General features: G+C 36.1%; 2 protein-coding genes across 5 annotated transcripts in view; both read left to right on the plus strand.

Moving 5' to 3' along the window:
• The window catches only part of LOC132914510 (protein maelstrom), a 348,506-nt gene that overhangs the window by 234,632 nt on the left and 94,577 nt on the right, over positions 1–19,297 (plus strand). The gene's annotated exons all lie outside the window — the stretch shown is intronic.
• The window catches only part of LOC132914508 (metabotropic glycine receptor-like), a 197,200-nt gene that overhangs the window by 164,113 nt on the left and 13,790 nt on the right, over positions 1–19,297 (plus strand). For all 4 annotated transcript variants that reach the window (XM_060973683.1, XM_060973682.1, XM_060973684.1 and 1 more), the window contains 4 exons: positions 190–299; positions 7,882–8,096; positions 15,598–15,736; positions 18,907–19,012. In XM_060973683.1, the coding sequence (XP_060829666.1) occupies positions 190–299; positions 7,882–8,096; positions 15,598–15,736; positions 18,907–19,012 (570 nt within the window). The remainder of the gene's footprint in view (positions 1–189; positions 300–7,881; positions 8,097–15,597; positions 15,737–18,906; positions 19,013–19,297) is intronic.

Below are 19,297 nucleotides of genomic sequence, written 5' to 3' on the forward strand. Positions count from 1 at the left end.
GAAGTATGATTTTGTGAATACTATCTGCCTTTATTAAATGGAATATTTTCTGTTCTGAGCCCCTTATGATGCCAAGAAGAATTCAATTTATAAGAATTCATAAAAAAAAAACTCGTATTTCTCAGTAAATTTAACTTTTCTCCGCAGACGTTGAATTATGGTGAATGGAAATCAACTTCTTTGTTTCAGACAATAGTAATGTATCCTCGTCCGAACGTCATAACCTGTACAGTGCGTGTGTGGTTGAGGGAGATTGGGTTTTCTCTCACCTATGGAGCTCTCATGTTAAAGACTTGGCGGTGAGTACAAATAACGTTGTTGGAAATGTTTAATTCCATGTGCCATGCTAAGATCCAACGAACGATGTTTGCTCTACAAATGGGAATCCACTTCACTCAAATTACAATTCCAATTTGCACACTGACACGCGTGCGGAAAATTACGTGGTTGTACGTTTTAATTTCCTTACAGAATTCCTAAATAACCAACAGTTCTGACGAGTTTCGAATACTATATTTCATATTATATAATTGTATAATTTTCTGAAGAGTAGTTTTATTATTAATAGAATAGTTAGGAAATGTTTTAGTAGCATTTTAATGTTTGCTTTATATTTAAGGTCTTATTATCTTATTGGAAATGGAAATCCACGAATTTTGATTTTAAACTTCATACGAGTCAAAAATTAAATCGATTTAAACCTAATCTGAATAAAATGATTATTTTAACTTAGTGAAAATGACATTCCGTAAGTCAGAATAATTTTCCTCTACTTCAAACGATTTTCCATAAGTCAATCATGTTTCCCCGCGACTCGAAATAATTTTCCATGACTCGTCAAAGCAATTTGTACAGATTTCACACTCTTACTATTAAATTACATTGAAATAGTTTTCTTATTCACAATGAATTTTCCTGAACACCAAAATATTTTTCGTGGTTCAGAATGATTTGTACTGATTTAGAATAACTTTCCTTTGAATACTAATAGCTCATATATTTAAATAGAAAAATTCTTCTCTATGCTAAGAAATTTTCCTTAACTTTAAACGATTTTCCATAAATCTGAATAATATTGTGTGAATCAAAATGAGTTTTTATGACTCACAATAATTTTCCATAACTTACCGATACTTAAGCTATCAATATCTTCTTCCGAAAGTTACACCATCTCTCTCCAATCCCACCAAACTTCGCATAGGTCATTCAGTTTTCCCACAACTAAAAGAAAACATCTTTTACTTCAATCAGATTTCCCTTTTCCAATCTTTTCCGTCGTACGTCAGAAAAATTTCGTCTGTCGCAATTCTTCAACTTACAGTGTTGAGCCAATTTCCCTCGAGCTCGAAAGAATCTACTCGATGAAACAGTGGCACTGTTCGCACTTCATCTCCCAGTTGGAAAGAATCGGAAGAATCGTTTCCCACGGTTGGAAGTGCACCGTCCTGTCTCCATTCTCTTCCTTTCGTCCCCGACTTCTCGCGTTCGATAGATTTCCACCGATCAACCCTCTGACTCCGTTGCTCCGAAGGGTTGAAACGTGAAAAAAAAAGAAGGTCAGTAGTTTCTAGCGGTGGCTTCGTCGACCAACGAGTAATGTATCGTTCCTTTCGTTTTCTTCTTCTTTTTTTGCGAAGATTTTTCCCACGAGATCGCTGGTTTCAAGAGCAGCTGCAGGATTTCCGTCGGGCACGGAGATTCCGGGACAAAGATTGCCTCTACTTTCATGCCCCAGCCCATTTCGCTTGCGAAGAAGAGAAATAAAAGTACGCTCTCGTGGCTCGCCTCTGGAATTCGTAAGCCATTCGGACTGCACCTCGTTTTCGACGAACAAAGCTCGGCCAAGTGAGCACGATTTTGTCCTTTTACTGTATTCTTCGCCAGTCGAGTGATAAACCACTCTTTCATCGTGAAACATTGATCTATTTTAAAGGGTTGAAGGATGGATGACGATTTCCGCGAACGGCACGTTCCGATTTCTTTCTTTCGATAATGGCAGAAGTTAGTGAGATAGAAAGCATAGAAACTTGAAAGAAGCTTGGAAAGTTGGAGAAAATAATCGTGGTTGGAGAGGAGTCTTATTTGAGTCATGGGAAAATTTATTGAAGTCGTGGAAATGTTACTTGAGTCATAGTAAAATGTATTCCAATCGTGGAAATGTTATCTGAGTCAGAGGAAAATTTATTGAAGTTATAGGAACTTTATTTGAGTCGCGGAAAAATTTGTCGAAGTCATGGAAATTTTACTTGAGTCATAGTAAAATGTATTCCAATCGTGGAAATGTTATTTGAGTCAGTGGAAAATTTATTGGAGCTATAGGAATCCTATTTGAGTTAAGGAAAAATTTATTGAAGTCTTGGAAATGTTATTTGAGTCATAGTAAAATGTATTCCAGATGTGGAAATGTTATTTGAATCAGAAAACAATTTATTGAAGCTATAGGAATCCTATTTGGGTCGAGGAATAATTTCTTGAAGTCGTGGAAATGTTATTTGAGTCACAGGAAAATTTATCGGTGACATGGAAATGTTACAAGAAAATTTATTGAAGCCTAATTGAAATTTAATTTGATTCATGGGAAAATTTACTTAAATAGTTTGAGTCATAGAAAATTCACTAAGTGATATTTTTTCAAATCATATAAGAACTATTAATATTCAACGCCGTATTAATGTAATCTAAACTGCCATTTGAAGCAAAACTGACCCTTGAATCTGCAAGTTGCTGTAATATCCTGTGGACGATGTACTTTTCTTCGTTGTCGGAGCTAACACGATTAACCAAGGCCCTGAAACTTGCTGTTAAACTTGCTACACTGGGTCCACTGTTAAACTTTCTCTTTCTTCGTCTACTAGTATGCTCGCCATTACACCCAGTCCTTGTTTCCGGCATTCTAATGTTATTTAGCCGAAGTTGCCGCTTAATCGACGCGACGTGCAACTTTGTCAGAAGCTGCAAGTTATAATTAACGGAAGTCGACTCAGCCAGAGCTAATGCACAGGCTTGACTTACACGAGAAATCGACACACATAATTAGAAATTCCGGTTGGAAACTCAAAATTACCTCTCTGATCACGTCTCTGTTTCCTTTTGTCTTGCTTAACCAATTGTTCCACGAAATTTGAGAAGTTTCATGATATCATCTATTAATTAACTCCTGCCCACGTAGTTTCATGTCATTTTGAGAACTCGATCGCTACATGAAATCGAGAAATGTATTTTTCTATATTGCGGCGTTTCAAAGGGGAAAAGGTTTGGCAATAGGAAATTCGGTTTTACAATTTCTATTATCTAATTTCCAGATTCGATCGTTTCAAAGAGAAAACATGTGGAAATCTGGTTTTCTAATTTTCCAAATTGTGACATTTCAAAGGAGAAAAGATACGTTTCATTGTTTTATGCGCATCTGAATAACTATAAACCAAATGTTACAATCACAAAAATAGTAATTTTTATTTTTTTGCAAATTAAAGTTAATTTTGTGCAAACATTCTGTATTTTCACTGATCGAAAAATCAATAATCTGATATCCACAATTTTGATGAATCTAAGTGTTCTACTATTTCGAAACTTAAATATGTTATGTTTAATATTATAAAATTAAAATTTAATATGCAAACTAATAAAATAAATATTCTAACACTCAGGAATTAAAATAGTAACAGAAGCTAAGGATTAAAAAAGATTCATTACCGAACTAATTATCGCCATAAGAATTTCCCAAGATTTAAAACCCTAAATTCGAAGCCCTTCAAGCTTTTGCTCGTTTTTAAAGAATTTCGTGACGGGCATCAGCTCATAATTTTAAATATAGCTTTCGAGATACGCGGACTAAATTTCCCCAAACTTGCCACCAGTCCGATCAAACCCGGTAAAGCTGTCTGCTGATTAAAAATAATCCAATTCCGATAAAAACTCCGCGCTTGCGATCTAAAAGTTCGCCTGTCTCTCCCGTTGGAATCTTCAACATTTTCCAAACTCGTAATTTACTTGCCACGGGACGAGCCGTTATATTTTGTTTGTATCGGCGAAGAAAAGTGGCAAACTCGCGCGAAATATTAACTTAACACAGAACTAAAACAGAATAATTCGTGGCCCTCTGCCTTCAGGCTGGATTAATCCTGAGCGCCTGACTTCTTTGACGAAAGTTGAAAGTGAGGAAAGTTCGTCTGAATGTCGCCAGGAATATTATTTTCGTCTGACTCATAACCAAAGCTCCATTAATCATCGTCGATACTCCCTTAGGCATATTTTCCTTTGATACTCGAGAACTTGCGATAATTACACTAATTAAACCGACCGTCCAATTGCTAATGTACAGGAGTACTGTATTGGCAACTAAGTGACTATTTAGTTGCCAACCCAATATGTGGACAGCTGCTTACTTTTGGCAGAAACAATATTTCGTTACTGAATTCTGAACTTCCAAGATTCATTTACAATATATGAGAGCGCTTTATCGTCACTCAATTAATATTAATTAATTAATAGAAATTGGCAACGTTAGAAGGAACAGGATAAGAGCCCATGCTGTAAATGTTGAATATTTCAATCTATTTGAATTTTTTTCAAAACGTAATCGATAAAAATTGTCAAACTTGCGAGACTTTTTATCCACACAAGAATTTGCTTTATTTAAAAACCAGCTTGAGAAGCCTTGGTACTTGAAGAGTATTTCAATGTTCCCCAAATTTTTACTCGAAAGAAATTTTTTTACCAAACCTTGTAACACAGATTGAGAACCCTTGGTATAAAATAAAATCTTCCTTTCACCATTTCTAAACACAGTTTGACCATATCCACGATCAAACAAGGATTAATCAAGTCTTCGTCATCTTAATAAGTAATATTAATAATAATGAACTAATATGATGAAACAAGTTTAGAATAATGTTAACAATATTGTGAAACAAATTGATAATGTTCAAACGCAGAATAGGAGAAGTTTCCATCGTCGACCAGGATTTAACAGCTGCAATTTTCCACTTAGCTGCTTCAAGATTCACCGACTCACCTGTTACCTGTGTTTAGCACCAAGGACACATTGATCTTGCCCAAGACCTGGCCGATTCCCTAGAGCAATGGCGAAACTTTTCCCTCGGACTGGGTAGCTTGCTGTCAGAGGTTCTTATTCGCCTCGAGGATCGCTTCCAGTGGTCACGACAACTGGGTCAACCAAGGTGTACAAGTAATTAAACGGATTCCTTAGGCAAACGAAAGGATCGTATAGCAGAACGTAGTGCATTGTAATCGTCGATTCTACGCTCCGTTTCCTCGACTAAGATCGCGTTTCACTGCGAATGGAAACTCGGACTGTTGAACCTTAGACCGAGCCAGTGGATGTACTTAATCTGCATCTCGTTGAATAGGTAGAGCTCTCGCGGGAAAACTCGACAGTTTGATCAAGGTGGAGACTGGTGTTTGAGGCAGTCTGAGAACGTCGTCGACTGTTTGTCAGAGGATCGATGAGCGGGAGTTTTGAGGCTTTTGGGACTCTCAGGTAACATCGATACATTTAGCACTGTTGTAATCAGCACAGGCTTCGCACTACTTGCTCGTGGACGCGCCTATATGGGGCGCGGGAGAGCCGCAGCGACCTCCGAAGGGGAATGAAGTTAGGGGCTGGACCTTCCAGCACCCGGGAGATACCAAACAGTCCGGTTGGGGATCCGGACGCCCTCTGAGAAAGGGAGAGACGTAGTACAGACGGAATATTGCGCGGGGGGCGGGGGGCGGTGTGTCGCCGCAGCGGTTCCCGGGCTCCCCTCGACGCAGGAGAGACAGTCTTCGGGGAGGTTTTAGTCGGTTGGAGTCCGACACTACCACGCAGCCCTCCCCACTAGAGGCGGCAGATGTCCGTGCGGATTTCCTCCACGAAAAAAAAAAAGGCTTCGCACTACTGACGTTGCGAGTTGTCAACTAAATGGCGATCGATCAGATTCAACTGACCGGTTGATATAAACGTTAACCACGTTCAAGGTGAAGGTAAATTAAGTATATCGAGTATTGGCATGGTTTGGTAATTTTCCTGCACTTTTAGTACACAAAGAGTTTGACGATCTGATGAAGACTGTGATAGGATGTTGCTGCTACTTGCTTGCTATCACCAGAAGCTTCGTATGGTTTTCCATGGTCTTCTATTGTCTTCTCGTGGACGCATATCCTTTGGTATTGCCAGCTGTTCACCTTTGCCCTGACTGGTCGGGCTTAAGCTGTTTGTTAGCCTCTTAATGAGGTCAGCATCGTAAGGTTTACAACTTGGGGAGGTAGGCAATTCGAACTTTGCCAAAAAATGATGTGAAGGATGTGTTGTCCAAGTCATAAACTGACAGCCATTCCAAATACAGAACAACTGACATAGTTTTCAGTTCAGACTATCTCAAAGGATGATGCTAAATTGGATTGTCTTAGACATTCTCACTGAACAGTGTTACACTTAGTATTGTTACGGTTAACATTGCTTGAAGTTTGCTGCGGTTATACCGGTAATCACAGTAATTATGCTAATATCGTTTGATGCTTCCGACTATAAACGGTATCCAAGTGGAGAAGGATTCCAACGTTCGGCTAACTTCAATGGACGGTCTGACCGAAGAATGGAAATTGGCGAGTAAAAAAGAGACCTTCTTAAGCCTTTCAAAGGTCCCCTTCAGTTGGGAGAATCTTGCAAATTCGTTGATCAAGACAAATAAAAATCTAGGAAGAAAAGTAGATTGATTAAAATATACGGAAACGAGTCTGAGGTTCCATAAATGGGACTTTAAATTGTATTAAATCATCGACCTGTTTCATGACGTAAATTCTGTAGTACGATACTCTTGCTAATAGATGTATCGTTGAATGAACCTCTGAGACGATTACCAAAGGTCAAGCCCACTTAGGTGGATTCTCCTTCGTTCCACCAGCGAAAACAGCTTTTTTCCAGTCTTTCTTGTGTCGCTGCCTTTATCGCCACAAGTGCACTCCTCGGAACAGATTTCATCCTTGAGGTTGCATCCTTTGAACACGCTCTATTGGTCAGGAAAACGGCCACGCTACTAAATCTCGAGCATCCTTGCATCCTGCCGATAGCGATGTTCTACTTGCTCCACTATTTTAAGGGCCAGAGATTGAGGAGCATTTAAGAGACTTTCTATTCTGTTTCAGAAAAAATTAGAAGATCTTGAACGTTTGGTACAAGTGTCCTTTTCGTGAAAGCGTTTAGGAAGTTATTTGGTAGTCTGAGAATCATCCAGACGGCACTTGGGCATAGGATAGAGAATCATTGTGGTCCACGGTAATTCTTGATTTGAGGAGTTTGAGCATTTCATAAACTAGGACAGAGATAGCAAGAATTCCCCCAGTAATTGAGCTACTAATCTAGAAACGGAATAGATAACCACCAATCAATAAGAATTCTTGGTCCACTCGACGAATAATAATCAAAAGAATACAAATAAAATACACCGTTGTAAGTCTCCCATGTTTCTATAATTCTGAGCACCATGGTAGGTAGCTCTAGTGTTAACCTAAAATATCAGGAGGGTGCCATACAACAAGAAGAGCTACCAACCTTCATGAAAATACCATAAAAATCCCAAAATAATGCATCCTTGCAAATCTTCAAAATACATTGATGTCTAAAAACCAAGAAATCCCTAGAATCTAAGAATTATAAGGTTAATATAAAAACAAATATAGTAACTATAAGAACCATAATAGTAGAAACTAGTACACAAATCTTGTCATTGGCTATTGAAGATTTCACGTTTGCTCATTGAGAGAACTATCCGAATCTGGCAATAAACAGCGTTCCCGCAATTCCTATTGAACATTGCCTTATTCCCAAAATCCTGGGTTAATAATAGACGATAACCAGATGTTGGCGGATTTTGCTTGCAGAATATCGGTGATATTTCGAGTGAAATCGGCGAAAGCGGTGAAGATAACGGATGGAAGTCTGCTGAAGCGACTGGGCGTCATCGTGATGACATTCAGCGTGTTCCTGAGCATCCGCACGCTGGTTGCACCGCCTGTAGTTATAGTGGCACGAACAGCGGACGACCTGAAGGCTTATCTCTGCCGGACTGACTGGTGGGATCACAGTTTCACCATACGTGAGTGCTTTAACTCTCGACCAATCGCCTAATGCATGCCTTCTCCTCTATCATTTCTCGTCTCGCTGTGCAATACTCACTGTGTAGAACAGTATCAGTTGCACTGTGTTTTGGTAGAACGATTTGAATCAATGGCCTCTGTCGAGTAGGAAAGTTTGAAGAGGACTGTTGATGAAGTGCGATTATGTACACATGCAATTTGCGGCCATTTTGAAATTTGATATTATGAAATTATGGATTTCTGTTAACCTTATTTTTGGTGTACAAATTGCAGGGATAGGTTAGGTAATACTGATGTAACATTGTTAGTGTGAAAGTATATTAAAAGATGGTATTTTAAATAATATAAAAGATAGTACATTAAAAAATGTATGTTTGTACTTTGATAGTACGTCAGAATATAATTGAAAGCACTTGACAGTATCTGAAATTAGTTCAAATCGTCCAGCACGATTCAAAAATAACAATTTCTTGGAAATCCAAACTGAAAGGTAGCAGCTAAAAATATTTGATAGCATCTGAATGGTCGTTGTAGTATTTTAGGATATTTGAGAATATTTGAAAGCATCAGGTATCTGAAACTACTACTGAGAATTATCTGAGACAATTTTCAAATAATTTTAAACAATTTTATAATTGTAATCACCAATAGTACTTTTATGATTTTGACCAATTGGCAAATTTGTAATAAGTTTGCTGACAATGAAGAAAGAAGTGAAGATTAGAAAATTTTAATAAAGGATATGATTGAAAATTACTAAAAAATTGTATTATATCTAAGACAAATTACGTGGTCGGTGCAGATACCAATTTTCTACAAAACTTTTACTACGAGACATAAATTTTAAGCCACTTAACGTCGTCCTATGGTATCCCGCAACGTAAAACTTGCGGGTTCCATCTCTCGATTGATTTATAAAGCGATTTTAATTGGTTTAAACACGACCATAGGGAGTTTTCATAGGAGATATTGCCTTGGTAAGGACAGTTATTAAACGTCCGCAAGAGATATCAGCCCATTCGGCGGACGTATAACTCATTCGTTTGTCGATAACTATTCGTCACCGTACTTTTCTCGCAGTCTCGTAGATATGGAAATTTTCTTCGAAGAAATCACCCGTTGGATTCATTGAACAGAGGTTAGGATGGTCAAGCGTCTTCCTATCTGGCAATTGTGCCAACGTTTTAACAAATAAAAACTTTCAGTATCGCCATCTAGTCTAGCGACAAATATTTCTAACACTACAATCGTTCAAATAAAATAATATAACTGCTATGTAATAGCTTTCTGGGGAATTTATGTATCTTACTATAAAGCGTGTTTGCTTCCTGAAATTATCACCAGCTAGTGAGAATGTACAGAGGTTTGAATTTTAGACATTTTATTTGTTGGAGAATTTGTATTGTAGAAGTTTGTGTAGAATTAAGAACTGGTACGGTGGAAATTATCGGAGGATTTAGATATTGGAAATTTTGATTATTGGAGAATTTGTATGTTGGAGATTTCAATTACTAAGGAAATGGGCATTGTGAAAGATTCGTCGATTGAGAAATATAAATTTTAGAAGTTTCAATATATATATATATATATATATATATATTTTTAAATAATATTTCATGAATAAATACGAGATAAATTCTTTGCGGAATGAAATGATAAAAAGGAGAAAAAATAAATCAACGTTTATTTGCTGTAGGCAAAGTTTCACGATGGATCAGGGCTCAAATAAATTTTGTGGCAAATTCCAACATACCCCTTCGCAAATAAAATGTGAAACAAGGGTGGGAAAGTATAAGAAACGATGTTCAATATTATCGTGAAATGAAAAGTAATGGCTATGGTTACAGTTTTTTCACTCCGTTCCCAATTTTACAGGGTTAAAGCAAAGAATTCAACAGATTGTATGCTTTTTAATCAAATCTATAATTCTTCATAATTTTGAGTAAAAATGGAAATCGTAAGGGTGGATTTTTTATAATAAAAGTGATATAAGTTTAGTACTATAAGCTCAAGCATCGAAAAAAGTAAAAATAAAGAACAGTGTAACATTTCTGCAAAAGAAAATTTTTTTAAACATTTCCATGAAAAATCGATGGTAGAAAATTGCAAGGTTTAGTCGTAAAAATTTAAAAATATATTGTTTTTCAAAATATTACAAATCTTCGTATCAAATATTTTTTCATCCATTTGTTTATAATTTTACAACCACGACCATCTTTCGCATATAAATAATAAGTCACAGAATTTATATTTATAATGAATACAAAAAATCCTATTCTCAGAAGCAGGAATCTCATATTCACCAGAAATTAAAATTTCTGTCAGGGAATTTCAATTTTCTCATTCACAAATTTCCGATAACCAAAATTTCCAGAACCTTAACTTTCCAACACGTGCCATCTGTATATGTTAAAAAAAAAAAAAAAAAAAAACATTCCATTGCGTGCCCTTAAAATTAAAATGTAAATTTGCAATCACTGCATACAAAATCTCAAAAATTCCATCTTTTCTATATACAAACTTCCTTCTCTTTCGAGTTGAAATCTACTCTCCTTCGCCGCCACTTTTGCATCTCTTTTAGTGAAACTTTTACATTGAAAAGACGAATATTATCGACCGAGTACAGCTCTGTTGATCTCAACGAGTCTCTGCAGTGTCCCGGTATCTCTGGAATTCGTTTCGATGCGCACCGTATCGCGAGATCTTAATTTCGAAATGTAAATCAGAAGGTCGTTGCATGAAAGTGGATCTACCGATCGGATAACATTCACGTGAAGACGAATTTAGCCATTTGAAGAGGCAGAATAGAGTCGAAGTATCGGAGATAATGGCTGGTGATATAAAATAGCGGTTTTAGGAACCTAAAACCTCCTCTAGGTAACTAGATCTCGTATGGAGAGCTGCTAGTTTCTTTTCTTTTGGCTTTACCACTTACCTTTCTAATAGTGTAACCAATTTTGTCACTATATTGTAATATTGAATGAAAATTTTGATATTTTGAAAAATTTGACGATTTAAATGACGAAAGCTAAATTGCATAAATAAATAAAAAATAAATTCTATTGCCAGAAAGGAATCAACGGATAATATTAATCACGATGATTTTATAATTACTATATTCTTAAGTTTTATTACAACTGATGTGAATATCTACACCATTTTTTATCGTTTAAATATTTTTATTTGTTTTACATTTCTTTTGCTAACAATTAAAACAATTTTTCGATTATTATAATTATATTACTTAATTCAGATTGATCACAAACGATATTGTTTTAAGTATTTTATAGTTATCGTATTAAATACGACTACTTTATAATCTTCGAAAATTTTGACACCAATGTATTCCGATATCGAAGATTAAATTATTTTTAATGCTCTTCCATATATCATTAATTATCAGACTATTATGTTGCTAATAAATTGCGTCATTCCATATTAAAAATTGATGGCTGACGTTGTTATGAACGCACATAATAAAAAGGAATCAATTTTTGATATTACGATCGTATATCACACGTTTTGTTCAATTGAGATAAAAGAAGGGTTTGTTTCTACTTTGATAAATTGTCTTATTGTATTTTGAATTATAGATGTCCAATGCAGGCCACGGTATTCCGGTAATTCCCGTGAGAATTTCTATCGACATTAAAACCCACTGGCTGACAGAAATCAATCATTCACTTCATAAAATCCCACCCGAAATTCCATGAACGTCCCATCAATTAACCGAATGATTAAGCGTCACCAGGTGTTGTCATCTGAGAACGTTGATCAATTTTATTCCGCTAACACAGTCAACATTTTCTACTAAGCAAAATTTAATTTAACTCTCCACTAAGCATATTTATTTTCTCAAAATTAAAAAGCACCTTTTGGTTGTTTTACTGTTTTATTTAATTGTATGATTTTTATGAATTGGATTAATTTTTTTATTTCAATTATTTTTTCTAATTATTATCGTTCATTTAATTGTTATTTTAACTGGAATAATTTAATTACATAAAGTAGAAGTAAAACCAAAATGGCCAGAATCAAATGTGTGCCCTAACCTCCTTAACTAGCTTCAGAAAATTGAGGTTAGTTAAACTCAACAGATTAAAAAATTAATTAATTACGAATAGCATATATTTGGACGGTAGAAAATTGGAAAATAATAAATTCGTGCAAAGTTTCAAAATCTGGGAAATGTTGAAGAAATGTAATAATCGAAGATTTATCGTTCTTAACCTCAAAATGTTTAACAGTTTCTTGAAAATGAATAATGAGGTATTTGCGTTAAGAATGTATTTGAGTCTCGCAAAGCTTGGAAAGTTAGAGAAGATTTAAGAAATCCAGCGGTGCAAGATTTTTCATTTCTGACCTTAAAATGCTAAACATTAAGAATTGTCTGAAAATAACCAATATCTATTTATATATCAAGCATAATGTACTAGAGAATTTTACAAAGCTTTGGAAACGAGAGAGAATTATAGAAACGTAACATAATATACGACCAGAATTTACTGAATAGCGCGAAAATGATAGGTAATTTTCCTTTCCCATTCCCTCTTATATACACACGTATATTTTAACATTTTCTCCGCAACAAAAATTCGTTGAAACAAAACTTTCCACTCTTGCAAGAGAAGCGAAATGCCTCGGGTGTTTAAAATTCTGATGAATTTTTCACAAATTTTTCCTTTGATGCGCGGTAATGATTTGAAAACTCAGCTTAATTCGATGTCCTTAATTGCAACGCACGAAAAATGTTATACATGTAAATGTTTCCCAGAAACGATGCTGTCTGTTTCCGTGTTTAGTCAGGCTAGGAACTGTTGAGTTTTTTCGTCGTTCCAGACCAGTGCATATTCCACGAGCGCATTAGGGCGAGAGCTTTCTTGACGAGGAAAAACAACCCTTTCTAAAACGGTTTCTGCCTCTGTTGTACTCCTTTCCTCTTCATTCGTAACCCTCTTCGTTCTTTTGTTTTTTGGGTTGAGCGTGCCTGGAATAACGTGGCTGGACTGTTAATGACGCTTAGCAGACGCTGCAACACTCTAGGGAATTTTTCGGTGGGAAAGTTACTAGACGTATGTACAAGCCTAGGATTGACTAAGTTTAGAATATTCTGTTACAGGGTTTCGTCGCTCTATTAAAAATCTTGGTCTTCAAAATTTTGGTGATCTTGTCGAAAGACCAATCCCTCGCCAATTTCAATGATTTTCAAATATGTCAGAGATATTTCGCAAAAAGTTGTCGCTACTAGCCTACTGTGACTTAGTGACAAGCAAAACCGACACGTTCACTGCTTGCATCGACCATCGATCTCTTTCCCTTCGCACCATACTTTACGAATCGAAATAAACAGTACAGTGAAGAGATGTAGGAAAATTCGAAAAATCGAGAAATTCCAAGTTAACGAAAATATTTGACAAAAGTAGAAGTTACTTTTATCAAATAATTAGCAAGAGTCGTTGGATAAATTAACTAAAGGGTAATATCGTTCGATCTTATTTGAAGGGAAAATTATCTAAGAAAAAGGTACTGAACGAATAACTTATTTCAGAGGAAATTTATCGAGAGAAAAGTCGCTAGAGGAGAGGCTAGTTTATCTCTTTTATTGCAAAATTATGCATAAAGGAATATAAGATACGTACGACCTCGTTATTACCGAATTAAAACGTATGATGCGGAAGTCAAATGAAAAATTGCAATGAGGTCATCGTAAACGGACCCTTTTATGAAACGGTAAATACCATTTCAAATTGATTTGTACAAACATCAAGGCGATTCGTTTGAATTGCAATTTTTATGCGACAAGGCAATGTGTATCGTTTTGTTGGAATTTAATGGACCTGGGAAATCCAAACGAGGGGATATACTGTATGATCATAAATGGAATCGTAGTTATGGACGAGTTGGAACAGTCGCGACTGAATGGAAGATCCTTTTGAATCGGATAGTTTCGTTTAATGAAGTTTATTCAACGATACTTTTATATATATATCATACGACTGTAATTCGACAAAATATAACAAATAAAATAATGGATTACAGAAACGAAAATATTGGGTTGTCATTAGGCGGTGATAACAAAATCCGCAATCAATTAGTTGCCAATCCAATATACAGTTCAAAAGCAACTCGTAGAATTGTTCTATTACCATATTTCTCGCGAGCCATTTTAAACGTTAAACAAGAAATTGGGAAATTTCAAACTCCACAGAAATTTCCAAAGTAATTCAATAACAATTACCAAAGAATTTAAGGAACGAAGGTCTGTAGATACGATACATAACCTAAACGGCGATTAAATCATATTGCTAGATGTTGCTGATAAGCACATCAAAGATAAGGCGGTCTATCTTTGATGTGCTGTTCCTGCTAAAATTCTGCATCAAACTAGCAGGAAATTCCACGTTGGCAAATTGGCCGTAGAATGCAGCGGTTATACGCCGATTCCTTCATCCGACAGACGACACGATATTATGGCTATGCCACAAGAATCCTCGAGAGTACAATTTAATAAGAACCACTGTAATAGGACAATTTCTTCCACGGGAAGAAAATCACGGCAATTTTCTTCCTTCTTTTCCCTTCTCTATTGTGTCTTATTATATTATTCCGACCGCAGTGTGAGTTTCAGTCTTCTGGGTAATTTCAAATTCGAGTAACACTGTCGTCGTCGTCGTCGTCGTCGTCGTCGTCGTGAGTTTCTTAACACTTAGCCAACCTGTTAAGGTTATTCGGTGTACGTGGAATTAAGGAAATGCGTGGGTAAATTGTAAGGTATTGAAAGTATATATATGGTGAATAATAAAGTACAAAATGTGAAATACAATGTAAGCCGATCTAGATCCTTTCGCTAGCAACGTTACCCTGAGACTAAAACAACTGCCGAAACCAACGTCGCACGTGTAGCGCTTATGGTCTGTCATCGACGCATTCTTTTGTCTACGCGCTATCGATGACCTTAGCGCTTGAGAAACCGAAGACCAGACGTAGAGTTTTCTCAGAAGTGACGATCACTTCAACACAACCGAACGGGAAGATCTCGCCTTTGTGAAAAACATCGCTGCGTGACCAAACGCGAAGATCTTCCTTTTTGACTTCAGCAACGCATTTTCTTTTTTGTTGTTGTTATTATTAATAATTGTTTACCTGGAATTGTTGGCAATAATTGCGCCACTTTTTCTGCTTTTATAAAGTATATTATAAAAAGCACACTGTAAAAAAATATTAAAATGCATTATGAATTTTTTATTTCACCTTCAAGTCGTGTTACTTATCTTTAGTAATCTTTAATGTTTTTAATTTTATTTACAATTTTGTATACTTTTAATATATACTTTTAATTTGATGTTTCGTATAAACAATACGTGAAATCGTTAAACAAAATCATATATATAATTAATCAATTAAATAATCTTCTAATCGCTTTCTTCGCCACATGTAAACACAACTTAGTGAGATTCGTTTTGTCGACAGTAAAAGAAGAAATGTTTTACTTTGTTCCAGTTGAGGTTATATTTCTTATATGGGGAATCAGGCTGTGCATCGTAGTGAGAAAAACACCGTCAGAGTTCAACGAGAGTCGATTCATCTCGATGGCAATTTACAACGAATTTCTACTGTCAGTCTTCCTAAACGTATCTATGTAAGTACATGAACATTGATAATAATACATAACACACGTTAAAGACTGCCGCCGTTTCACGTTTATTAACGTGAACGTCTAAAAACACTAATTTCCTTGAAGCTAAATAAACATTCCTTTTTACTTACTTTAAACTTCATAAATCCCCGTGAAAAATATTGCACGCTTAGGGTGTGTAAAAAATAAGAAGGAAAAAGAAGTAAAATAGAATTTAACGATGCTCCTCTTTTGATGATATTATGAGAGAGGAAATCCTTTGTTTAAAAATTCTTTTCCAGGGGTACAGCGTATTCCACCAATTTATCTGAAAAGTCAACAGAATAAATTCAAAAGCTCGTGCTGTACTGTAGTTGAAAGCGACAGGTTAAAAGTGTACTCAGAGATCCGTGGTTAACGCTAAGTCTAACAAACGGCTACAGGATTCTTTGCTGTGCTGAAAAAACCGTGCGATTGTGCGAGGCGAAACGGTGTCATTATGAGCAACTCAGGCCACGAGAATTATTTGTCTCCGTATATCCCCTTTGTACCTAACCTCATAACAAGAACGTCAAAATGTTACTATACAGGAATGAAATATAACTAGTAATTCTGGGTATTATTTAAATAATATGCCTGACAAATTGTTAATTTTCACTAGTTGTTCTTTACTGATACAACAATATTAATATTATTTATTTTATAATCGTTAAATAGTTAATTATACTATACCATTGTTTTACGGTTATTTGTATATAGCATTAAAATAAGCTAAAAGAAACTTACCTGTTCGCAAACGTTCATAATTAACAAGAGAATAATGTTTACCGAAATATACGCGAAACACGATATTTGGTTGAAATTTCCGAGTAAGATAATAGACACGAGAATCTCAAAGTGGCAATCGTTTGTTTCGTTTTAATAGAAATCGTTCGTTTCGAATGAAACACCGAAATAAATTTCTTAAATATGAAATACAGTGCAAGTATGTAAATACACCATGGAGTACCGTTACGTTTTCCAATTAATTTTTACACGTATATTTTCCACAGTTTCACAAAATTTTAACGCAGTCGTGCCTTTATATTTACATATATCCAAACCCGTCACGCGTAATCCGAATAATTTTCCATCAAACGGGTTGATGGCTGGCGGTGTGAATGGATAGACAGAAGCACGCCATCGCGCAACATTGAATTTAATACGCCGAACGAATCCGTGAAACCCTGCAAATATTGGGCCGTCCGCGAATCGTTAATTTTAATAATGCATTTCACTGATACTCGGTCCTGTTCAACACGAACTAGAGCAGAACACCGGAAACTATTATGCTTCGTGCAACTGCACGTGTTCTGTATTAATAATGTTACCGGAGAAGCTTCTCGCGGGCGTTCTTCTTAAAATCGTATCGAATCAATCTGAATATTTCACTTATCATAATGTCTTCTTCAATTTTCAACCGCTATTGGTTTTTCTCCGTCTTACGACATATTCAGTAATTTTTATCAGTAAATGGTGGCATTACTTATCTAGTAACTTTTCGTATCGAAAGAATCGCCATTTTCCTTTTCCTGTGCTCTCTACTCCTGTTTAGCTAAGAATTAAGCAAATCTACATACACATTGCAAATCTCGTCTTATTTTAAGGCATAGAATTTCCCTAACCTCCTTTTCACCGCGAATCACAGACCATCTTATATATATTATTATATTAACGATAGCGATAGAGTGATGAGAATCTAAAAGTAAGTTCTGGTAAAGATCTAAGCTCTATTTATTAATCTACTAATTCTATCGTCATTTGCTTGTCGCTTAGGTCCCTAATTCTATTGAAAACATGATTAAGACGATCGATTAAGGTTGGCCTCAGACTTCTGAATAATCTACACTGGCATCTACACGTATACAGTATAGATCAGTTTCCTTATTTGGTTAGGTGTATAAATATAGAATATTAACAAGGGAATTCTACCTAAGGGAGGTGATACCTTCAGTCAATTAATCATACTACCCTTCCTGTCCTTTCTACATACATGTATACTCTAATTTTACTCTCAATTCATTAGCCTAAATTGAGGTTAGATTATGAGGTTAATCTATAGAATTCTAATCTGTGAGATCAAAGAGAAATTCAAGTTGGTACACACTGGAAATGGCCACTTTAATATCCGTTCGATGGTGGTGCCATCTGAGAAGGTAGTGACTATTAATATTTAGAAAGCAATTTTTAGAGAGGTCTAGGCTGGTTTATTGCTTTTCAACGAGTTGCTTACCGCAATATACGGAAGCTGGCTGCAACTCTTATTGTTATCTGACAGTTTACCGACCGCCATACGGGTTTTCTCTGGCGAAGAACCGGAGTTTACCTTTCTCCTTCCAAAAGTGTGCGCGATGTACCAATTTCTCCAACTACTTGCGGTTCGTTAAACTACACTTTCTACTCGCGGTTATATTACTTTGGCGAAGCTTTGCTCCGAGTTTACAGCTTCGCGTGTCTTGCCATAATTATGCGCATAATTAAGAACTAAACGAAAACACCTCAAATGGTAGAAGCGTCTATACTTGGTCGCCATTTTCACAGGGAAAACGCTTTCAAGCAAGGGACAAAAGCTATTTTACAAAGCCAGAATAGTTAAGATAAGTCAAATAAGACAAACTAAATTAAGGTTAGGTCGCTAATGAGATTTTTTCATACGCCTGCTTGTTCGTTAAAAAGCTTGGAATACAACGACGAAATGGAATTGAAATTTTTAGGTTTGTTCAAATTACTGTGACTGTTTTGTGGAAAATTCGATATGTTTAATGTATCGGAGAATGTGGGATTTTTCGATTATGCGGTGGTTTTATGGTCGCTTGGATATTTCTGCTATTCGCAGAATTATTTTAGTACTAGATCTATTTAGAAAGTTGGCATTATTGGTATGAAAAATTTCTAGATAAATGAAGGTACTGGATTCATTAAAAAGAAGTTAGGATTGTTTAGATTATGAAAAGTCATTAGAAGATTAAGAACTTCTAAGATCAATCTCCAATAAATGCAATTGAATTAACTGCGATGCAACTGCAGTCCTACGAACATCTAAATAACATAAATCAAAATTTAATAGGATTTTATAACCAGACAAGAAAAAGTCACTAGCACTTAACAAAAAGGCACGATCGTTCTTTTAAAGGGCACAATCTTTCTGGTTGCAGGTTGTTCCTGCAGTCGCCAGCCAATCCGGATTTACTCTACGTAATATTTTTCTGTCACACCCAGTTAACGGTGACGCTGCTGCTGTGCTTGATATTCGGCAGCAAGGTAAGACTAAATCGATTCTTGTATTTTCAACGCTTTCATGCGGTCCGCGCGCCTGACAAATGGCGCCGGCTGGATCGCGAATTCTAAAGGCTGCGGCCAACCCATTGAAATTTATTTATCTCACGGCGTGCATATTGATCATTTGAAAGCAACGGCTGGCGCTCGTGGAACTTGTAAAATAGTTGTGTACGAACAGCCGTGGTCTAATTTATTTCCGGTCGTGTGGTCGGGATGAAAAATCGCGCCCCCTTTTGGCCCACCCCTTTTCCCGCGCTCAAATTGAAA

This window comes from Bombus pascuorum, chromosome 15, assembly GCF_905332965.1.
Source record: "Bombus pascuorum chromosome 15, iyBomPasc1.1, whole genome shotgun sequence".
Lineage (NCBI taxonomy): Eukaryota > Metazoa > Arthropoda > Insecta > Hymenoptera > Apidae > Bombus > Bombus pascuorum.